Genomic DNA, 10142 nt, shown 5'->3' with positions numbered 1-10142 from the left:
GTCCAGCGCAATGTTTAAAATAGCCGGCTACAGGATATAGCCGCTGCCTTCCAAAAAAGCTATAGCTCGTAGAACACCTTTGCACACCTTTTAGCGGGCTAATGCAGTTAGCTGCACCATACGGGAAAGGCTATAGCTAGCTCGGCTATAGCCGGCTATTTTAAACTATGGTCCATCGGCGGAAAAATCCACGGCCGACGCAGGCTCGTAGAGGATGGCGGCAGGGAAGAGCTCGGTTAGCAGCCGGAGATGCGGGGCGGCGCACGGAGAAATCAGCGCCGCCATCGGACTCGTGCGCGTGCTGCAGACGCCCATGACTCTTCGGCCATATCCGATGGAGAGGAAAGGGAGGGATTAGAGTGAGAAAGCGCGCGTTGACCACGGAGTACATGGGTCACTTTTTTGCGGATTAATACGTGGGCCACCTGGATGTGGAATAGCGCGAGCGAGCCAAATCGTGCAGCAGCGACAGTGTGCGCCCGGCGGGTCAGTTTGGCACGCGCCCGCCCGGAAGAATTTGGGATATAATTGTAGGCGAACATATGCATCATTAGTTCATCACTAGCCGTGTCCGACCCGGTCCACCCTATTTAAGTTGATCGTTCTCCGCACCGATCTATGGATGATGGCTGCATGTGTGATCACCATTTGTAGCCAGCTGCATCCTTCGTAATCAGGTAGTCTTAACGAGTGAGTCACCGCAGACAATGAGACAATAGATGCGACGAGACGACTCATGGCCTCCACGCAGTGGGCATCTCTCTCGGATCGTAGCAATTTAGTTTTTGTTTGAACGTCGACGACTCCACCCTCGGAACAGTCGGTCACGCTGGCCGCAAATTATAAGAGAAAGAACCGCGCGCCCGTTCGGAACATACAAACACTGAACCCTGTACGTACAAACACTGAACACGGAACATACAAACACTGAACACAGCGCTGCTCGTCCGCTATGCATCGCTCAATCGCCAGGCTCGTCTTGCTCCTTGCCATTGCCGCCGTGTCCTGCGGCTTCTTCGTCGTTGCCCATGCGAGCTGCTGGCCGCACGAGAGGGACGCGTTGCTGGCCTTCAAACAAGGCATCAACGACACCAACGACGTCCTAGCCTCGTGGCAAAAACGGCATCATGACTGCTGCCAACGCTGGACAGGCGTCACCTGCAGCAACGAAACCGGCCATGTGACCGAGCTCGACCTTGGTGAAACGGGTTTGGTCGGCCAGATAAGTCCTTCCTTGCTTTCTCTCCAGCATCTCGAGTACCTGGATCTCAGTTTGACATACCTGCATGGCCCTAGTGGTCATGTTTTCCCTGAATTCCTGTGTTCTTTACACAACTTGAGACATCTCGATCTCTCCTACACATCATTCTCTGGTAGAGTGCCTCCTCAGCTAGGCAACCTTTCAAAGCTGGAGTACCTGGATCTCGCCTGGACATCCCTGCATGGACTTAATGGTCGTGTTTTCCCTGAATTCTTGTGTTCTTTACACAACTTGAGACATCTCGATCTCTCGAACACACTCTTTTCTGGTAGAGTGCCTCCTCAGCTTCCCAACCTTTCAAAGTTGGACTACCTTGACCTCTCCGGCGTGCTATTGTCCGGTATACTGCCTCCTCAGCTTGCCAACCTTTCAAAGTTGGACTACCTTGACCTCTCAGGCACGCTATTGTCCGGTATACTGCCGCCTCAGCTCGGAAACCTTTCAAACTTGCGACACCTTGGCCTCAGTTTCATGGAAAATATACACACAGCGGATATCTCATGGTTAACGCATCTGCATATCCTGGAATATGTTGATTTGAGTGACATAAATCTCAGCGCCGTCGATGTGTTCCTTGTGGCAAACACAATTCCAACTCTAAAGGCCCTTATTCTTGCCAACTGCTCACTTCCAAATGCAAACCAGACGCTCACACACCTAAACCTCACAAAACTTGAGAACCTTGATCTCTCCAGAAACAATTTGGGCCATCCAATTGAAACCTGCTGGTTTTGGAACTTAAAATGCATCAAGGACCTAGCACTAGTTTCGACCTATCTCTATGGCCCATTCCCTGATGCGCTAGGAGGTATGACAACCCTCCAAAGCCTAGAGTTCACCAATAATGGTAATTCTGCCACAATGACGGTAGACTTAAAAAATCTCTGTGATCTAGAATCCCTATGGCTTGATGGTGGCCTCGCGCTTGGGAACATAACAGAATTTGTAAGGAAGCTGCCACAATGTTCGTCGAGCAAATTGTTCTTCCTGAGTTCGTCTGACAACAACATGACAGGAACATTGCCAGATATGGTGGGGCACTTGACCAGCTTAAAATATCTTCTCCTTTCTAATAACAGCATTACTGGAGCCATACCATCTGGGTTAAGAAAACTTACTAGTTTGGACACGCTAAATCTCAATTTGAACCAACTAACTGGCCAGATACCAATGTTACCAAGAAGCCTCACCGAACTGGCCATCTCTATGAACTCCTTGTCAGGACCTTTGCCATTAGATTTTGGAGGTCCAAATCTTATACAACTAAGTCTGTCCTCCAATTACCTTACTGGTCATGTTCCTAAGGCTATATGTGAATCGAAACACATGGCTATATTGGATTTATCCAATAACCTTTTTGAGGGAGAATTCCCGCGTTGTTCTGCAATGAGCATTGCATTTCTACTCTTAAGTAACAATAACTTCTCCGGAAATTTTCCATCTTGGCTCAAGGCCAGCTATTTTTTGATTTTCCTTGATCTTGGGGTGAACAAGTTCTACGGAATGCTACCTGCGTGGATTGGACAATTGGTGAACTTGCGATTCCTGCAGCTAAACCATAACATGTTTTACGGGGATATTCCAGTCAACATCACAAATCTTAAACTACTTCAATACTTCAGTTTAGCGAGCAACAATATATCAGGATCAATTCCGTTGTCCTTGTCCAAATTAACAGCAATGACCCTAGACCATCCGCCGAGAGTGGGGTCTAATTGGTTAGAAGAGGAAACAAGTAAGGGTATTTTATCTGTGGTGATGAAGCAGCAGGAGCTTAAATATGGCACGTCTGCATTGAACGAGATGGTCAGCATTGACTTGTCACTCAACCGCTTAACTAGTGAAATTCCAAATGAGATAGGTTCTCTTAATGGATTGTTGAATTTGAATCTATCGAGGAATCTCCTGAGCGGGAAAATTTCTATGAAGATTGGGTCTATGAAATCACTAGAATCGCTGGACCTCTCAAGGAACAACCTCTCCGGTGAAACCCCATCAAGCTTGTCAGATTTGACGTTTCTAAGCTCCTTGGACTTGTCATACAATAGTCTTGCGGGAAGAATTCCGACAGGAGGTCAACTTGACACCCTCTACAATGAGAACCCGTTCATGTACAGTGGCAATAGCGGTCTTTGCGGGCCTCCTCTTGAAAAGAGTTGCCCAGGCAACGATGCACCTGAGCATGGTAATCAGCATCAGGGAAGTGAAAATGGTTATGATCCAGTGTTGTTCTTCTACTTTGGGCTAACAGCTGGCTTTTTGGCGGGACTCTGGATTGTTTTCTGTGCTCTACTGTTTAAAAGATCTTGGAGGAATGCTTATTTCCGCCTCTTCGATAAGCTATATGACAATGTGTATGTGTTCTCCGTTGTTACTTGGGGAAGGATAGGCAGTAAGGCAACTGCAAGTTAACTGGTGTGCCAAATCAAATAAGGCCAACCTGGTCTGGTATCATTGTACTATTGAAGTATATGAAGTAAACGATGTAACCGAACTTTGATTTTTAGCAGCAAGTTTCAGACGCACTCTTTTCCTTACCAGGGTACCTAAGGGGACTGGAAGGTTTTTAATGAGGCGGCTTGCGTGCTTAATATATTATGTGTTTACCTAAAAAAAAAAATAGTAGTTTGTATAAGCATTTGTGTAATACGAACTTTTTTATGTATGTATGTGACTGTTATTGGTCTGTAGTCGTGGGCCATGTCAACCCCAGCCGTTTTGGCTTTCTGCTATGTTCCCTTCCTTGTTGATGTTTCGCAATCTGGAACTGAATGTGTTGTAACGGTAGACAAAAACGAGCTGAAAGCCCAGCAAGTAGAGGAGAATGCACGGCAGCGCGAGAGCGGCGCACCCACCACGCGACCGATCTAGATCCGCAGGCTGCACGCGTCGCCAGAGCCTGCTCGTGCCCAGGCTCTCTTGCTCACATCGCGCAACCTTGTGAGCAAGAACTGGGGCTCAAAACAGAGCAAATACCTGAACATGTTGCTGCAAACGAGGATCTTAACGGGTAGGGCGATGATATAGCAGAGTATTAGGCTGTGACAGAGCACCCATCGGTCTCAATGTGTCGCTCGGTTGCTCAGATCGCCTTGGTCCTCCTAATCGCCACCGCCGTTCTCTTCCTCGTCGCCGCCGACACGGTGCAGCTCCACCCGGCCGCCTGCTTGCCAGCCGAGAGGGAAGCGTTGCTAGCCTTCAAGCAAGGCATCAACGACACCTACAACATCCTCGCGTCATCGCAAGAGGAGGTGCTCCTCCACGATTGCTGCCGGTGGACAGGCGTCGCGTGCAGCAACGTGACCGGCCATGTCGTCGAGCTTGATCTTAGCCATACATATTTGCTCGGCCAGATAAGCCCTTCCTTGCTCTACCTGGAACATCTGGAGTACCTCGATCTCAGCTACACGTTCCTGCAGGGGGCAGCAGGCAGCTGATGGGCGTGTCCTAGAGTTCTTGGGTTCTCTCAACAACTTGAGGCACCTTGATCTCACCGGCATGCCCTTCTCTGGTCCCTACCTCCTCAGCTCGGAAACCTCTCCAAGCTGGAATACCTCTCCCTCTCCTCTTCTCCGGATTCTTCTGACACCACCACCATGGCTAGCGTTTACTCCACAGACATCTCGTGGTTAACCCGTCTGCCTCTGCTTGTGCATCTTGACATGAGTTCGGTGAATCTCAACAAGATAGACGACGATTGGCCTGTTGTGATGAACATGATTCCATCTCTGGAGGCCCTCTACCTTCCCGGTTGCTCGCTTCCAGGTGCAAACCACTCGCTCACACACCTAAACCTCACAAATCTTCACTACCTTGAGCTCTCCGGAAACTACTTTGATCATCCTGTTGCAACATGTTGGTTTTGGAACAACACAAGCATACGGCACCTCGGTCTTTACAACACCTATCTACATGATCCATTTCCTGATGAACTAGCAAGTATGAAGACACTACAAGTATTAGATTTTTCGGATAATGGTAACGCGGCCACGATGGCAGTAGATTTGAAGAATCTTTGTGAGTTGGAACTGGTGTGGCTTGACACGAGCCTTTCCTCCAGAAACATAACAGAGTTCTTAGAGAATTTGCCATCGTGTACATCAAACAAATTGATGGAGTTGAGAATGAGTGACAATTTTATGAGTGGAAGACTGCCAAACAGGATGAGGCACTTAACCAGCTTATCTAGCCTCTCCCTTTCTAACAACAACATTACTGGGGCTATACCAGCAGAGATAGGGGAATATTGGACTAATATAAGGAACCTTGATTGGAAATAAAGCAGCCATATGCATCATTTTGATGCAGAGGCTGGGGTACGGCGCCCCCATTTCGAAAAAATAAGGAGCCTTGACCTCTCTGACAACCATCTTACTGGAGCTATACCGCAAGGGATTCGGAATTGCACTAATTAAGGAACCTTGCCTTTTTGACAACCACCTTGCTGGAGCTATACCGCAAGGAATTGGGAATTGCACCAGGTTAGTGCACCTTGACCTCTCAAACAACCACCTCGATGGAACAATACCACCTGGTGTAGGGAACTGCACACATTTGAAGGATCTTATTCTTTCTAACAACCATCTTACTGTACAAGTGCCATCGAAGATCAGTGCATTCGGTAATCTAACCATCCTCGACATGAGCAACAATAGCCTACACGGTTTGATTACAGAGGACTATTTCGTTTCTCTGGAAAGCTTAAAGCACATCGATTTGTCTCATAATTCCTTATCAGGACCTCTACCACCCAAGTACCGAGCTCGAGAGTTACTAGCACTGATTTTCTGCTCCAATAACTTCACTGGCCATATTCCTGAATCTATCTGTGAGTTGGAGATCCAATAACGTCTGGTACGCCGCCCCACCCAATCCAATTCCGATCTCGCCGGCGCTGCACCACCTGGACCTCCTCCCTCCGCTCCCAGTTCGAAGGCCTCCGCTCTCTCTCGTCAGATTGATGCAGTCGGGCAATCCTCGCCGATGAGAGGGCGCCTCCGCCAGAAGACATGCCGGCGCGGTGGGCTTCCTCGCCGGCACGTGGAGCCCCGTCAAGTTCGCCAGCCCGCGCCCCGCGCGTGGCCGAGGCAGTCTGGTGCAGATGCCCGCACGCCGGCGACGATCAGCCAACGACCTAGATACGAGAATCCACATATTTTCTTGTTTTAGAAGGGGTTATTTGTAAAAGTGCATCTGTATTAACCGCCCGCCACTTATTTCGGATCGGAGGGAGTACATTTATTATCGTCCTAAGTTTACCGATAGGAAATATTCTCCTATAACAACCTGAAGCTAACAAAATCTAGGAAAACAACGAAGCCGTGTAGACAAAATGTTCCGCGTCCTTACCGCTACTCAACCGAAAAGTAATCTTGGTAACTATCTATCTTATGTAAGCAACTCTTCTCATCTCGAATACATTTAAACATTAGTGGACTGGCAGTAACAAAACCTCTCACTCGATAATATGTATTAGTACACAAAGAAGATAAAGTTCTATCTCTCTCTGAAGCCAACAAATGGGTCGACGGCCTCTACCTCACCGGCAGACACTGAACCCTCCATGTCCTTGATGGTACTGGACCGAAAAATCTTATGTAAACTACTCTTCTCAAGCTAAATTGAGAGGAGCTAATCATGGAAAATACACTAAAACTAATCTAATAAATATCTATCTGAATAACAGGAAGTAATACATATGACAAAGATAGTGGATCTAATATAACAAAAATGTATGTAAAGAGGAGGAATTAAGCTACTCTATTTCATAAAACGAATGCCGAATATGTAAACCAAGTTTTTTCACCTATATGCAAATATTGCTAGAAAAATCAAACTCATAAGCATTCAAATTCTTATGAAAGGTAAGTAGCAGCACCTCAACAAGACTTGCCGCCACCAGTAGGCCAGCAACTCCACCACTGACAACATGACCATCTGGGCTTGCAAAAAAAATGTTCATCCCACCTGATCGACTTCGTGCTCCATTATTTTCAGCTGGAATAGCCCTAACTTCTTTCTTCACAAATCCTATGAAAGAATTCTTGCTAAACAACCAATCTAGTAGAAACTGAAACCTGCATTAGCAAAGAGTAACAATAATTCAGAATCCATACCAAGATAAGTATGCAGCACACCAAAAGAGATAACTGAAATTTATCAAACCCAACTACAACGGAAAGAATAAGCTGGCACATTCGATACAAAGAAAGGCCTGAACTGACAAGCCCCATGATTCATTATGTTTATTCAGGAGACAATGGCCTTCCGTATATTTAGTAGACAAGGCACGCTGCTGCTATGGTTCGATCTGGATCGATCACCGTTGCGTTTAGATCTGGATCGGCCACCCTGCCTATAAGCTACAATCTGCAGAACGTGGTGTTTGAATGAAATTATTTTGGTTGATTTATAGTCACCTTCAAAGCTCGTGATGCCGAGCATTTTCCTAAACATGCGGTGATTGAAAGATTCCTAATGGCTCTAGTTGAGCTAGGAATTGGCAGCAGTGAATGCAAGAGAAAGAGATTAGACAGGGATCCCGTGCAGCAATATGAAAAAGGATAGGGTCCTTTTTGCTCATGTGCCATGGTGGGAGTAAATTTCAGAGTGTGTTCAGATCCTGGCCCTCAAATATGAATCGACTGTTCAGATCAGCCTGGAATCAAGTAGCACACATACCTAACGTAGCACTAGATATGTTCTCAGTGACGTGCATGCAACCGGCGATTTACACAAAAATAACCCTTTTATGAAAGAAAAGCACAGACTGACCCGGCCTCCGGCCAAACTATTTTACTCATCTAACCCTTTTGTGTGGCGCCCCTCCCATCGGCGCCACACCTCACTGTGTGGCGCCCATGCGAGCGGCGCCACTCTTCCATCCGACGTGGCGTGGCCGACGCTGATGTGTGCTCGAGTCTGACGTGGAAGGATGTGTGGCGCCGCTCCTATCGGCGCCACACATTGAAAGTGTGGCGCCGCTCGGAAGGGCGCCACACATCCACTTATGTGTGGCCCCGCGCCCGCCCCAGCCCGAGCTCTCCTCTCTTCTCCTCTCTGTTCTGGCGCAAGAAGAAGGCGGCCCGGCGGTTCCTCCTCCTCCCCCCTCTCCCCCCACCAAATCCACCACCAAATCATCAGATCTGCCCGGCCAATCTCTTCCCAATCCCTTCCTCAAGGTATTCTCCCTCAATCCCCTTCGTTTCATCCATGATTTTCTCGGATTTAATTCGATTTAGGCATGGAACCCTAGATATGAAAATCTTAAAAGTTGAATCCATGTTCTCATGTATCTATGTGTTGAAACCCTAGATTTGTTGGCACCCTAGACATCAAATATAAGTTGAATGTGTATGTGTAGGAAGCCTGGATATGTATGTAACCATATTCTTATGTATGTATATGTATGTATGTGTGTGTTGACACACTCGATTTCTTGGAACCCTAGATATATTCTCATGTATGTGTGGCTCATATTTGTTAGTGGAACCAAAATGGCTAATGCATTCAAATGCATTCGAATGTGTTACATGTAGGAATAACTCATATTTGTTAGGAATGGCTCATAATATGGTCTATTTATGTAAACATGTAGGATTGTGTATCTCATAGATCATGAGTATGACAAGGATCACCGGGCTTTTCATATGACGGAGAGGAGAAGGGTTCTTCACCCCTTTAAGATTCGTTACCACAGCACAGTAAGTGAAATGCCGTATGACGAGAGGTACACGAAATTCATCCAGCCTACCGGTCTTCTCCCGTTCATCACGCTTGTATGCCGGGGCGAACATGAACGCCGCGGCACTCACCGCCCTTGTCGACCGGTGGAGGCCGGAGACGCACACCTTCCACTTGAGGGCCGGCGAGATGACCCCTACTCTTCAAGATGTTTCCATGATCCTTGGACTTCCTATTCAGGGCGAGCCACTGTGTATGAACACAGCTTCTGATGGGTGGCGCGGACAGATGGAGGACCTTATTGGCATGGCTCCTCCAGAGCCAGCAGATAAGAAGGATAGAACTCCCGCCGGCGCACCTTTCCTTTGGATCAGGACTAACTTTGGTACTTGCCTGCCAGAGGCCGATGAGGACACTGTCAGGATGTACACCCGAGTGTACTTGTGGTATATGCTTTCGAGGACTCTCTTTGCTGACAGTGGTGGGAAGTTGGCCCATTGGTGTTGGCTCAAGGCGCTTATGGTGTTGGAGCACCCGTGGAGTTGGGGAACAGCGGCACTTGCCTACCTCTACCGGCAGGTGATGATTTGCTATATGTACTGTTCTTCTATAGTAGTCTGCTAGACAAAGTACTAACCAAATGTCTTATGTACGCAGTTGGACGAAGGTTGTCGCAGGACTGGGAGCGGCGGTATTGGTGGATGCTTGCTCCTTCTTTCCGTATGGAGTGGGACCGCCTATCAGTTGGGTGGCCCAGGATACTCAACGCGAGGCCATGGCCTCATTACCGGAACAACCCTTATCGGGAGCCCACTTGGGCATACCTTTGGGACAATGTCTCGGAGATGACGAGCGATCCAATGGTCATGTACAGGCACTACACTGAGGAGTTGGACACTCTTACCGCTGAGCAGGTAACCGATTTTAAGCCATCACTCTTTTGCAATCATATTTCATAAGTTTCATTGCCATGTTGTAAATTTTGAAATATTTGTATGCTGCAGGTGGATTGGGAGCCATATGGTACCTATTACCGTATTGGCTCGGCGATGACTGACCTCAACCCCAAGTGCTTGGAGGAGGCGGGTTTCTGGCGTATGCGGTGCCCACTCATATGCATGTGGCTTGTTGAATACCACCAGCCGCATAGAGTGATGAGACATTTCGGGTTGTATCAGGAGTGCCCACCTGTGTGGCA

At 47.7% G+C, this 10142-nt stretch overlaps 1 protein-coding gene and 1 pseudogene across 1 annotated transcript; both read left to right on the top strand.

The window, feature by feature from the left end:
- Positions 1-939: 939 nt before the first annotated feature.
- On the top strand, positions 940-3896 carry LOC127325527 (uncharacterized). Its single transcript, XM_051352322.2, has one exon. The coding sequence runs from the start codon at positions 953-955 to the stop codon at positions 3671-3673; it is 2721 nt and encodes a 906-aa protein (XP_051208282.1). The 5' UTR covers positions 940-952; the 3' UTR covers positions 3674-3896.
- A 244-nt stretch (positions 3897-4140) lies between these two features.
- On the top strand, positions 4141-5541 carry LOC127325634 (receptor-like protein EIX1; annotated as a pseudogene).
- The last annotated feature ends 4601 nt before the right edge of the window (positions 5542-10142 follow it).

The sequence above is a fragment of the Lolium perenne genome, chromosome 3 (genome assembly GCF_019359855.2).
Source record: "Lolium perenne isolate Kyuss_39 chromosome 3, Kyuss_2.0, whole genome shotgun sequence".
Lineage (NCBI taxonomy): Eukaryota > Viridiplantae > Streptophyta > Magnoliopsida > Poales > Poaceae > Lolium > Lolium perenne.
This window is presented reverse-complemented; position numbering and strand designations above follow the sequence as displayed.

Bases quoted from the DNA above. Each gene is read 5' to 3' on its own strand.
- LOC127325527 (XM_051352322.2), top strand. From the start codon at position 953: ATGCATCGCTCAATCGCCAGGCTCGTCTTGCTCCTTGCCATTGCCGCC.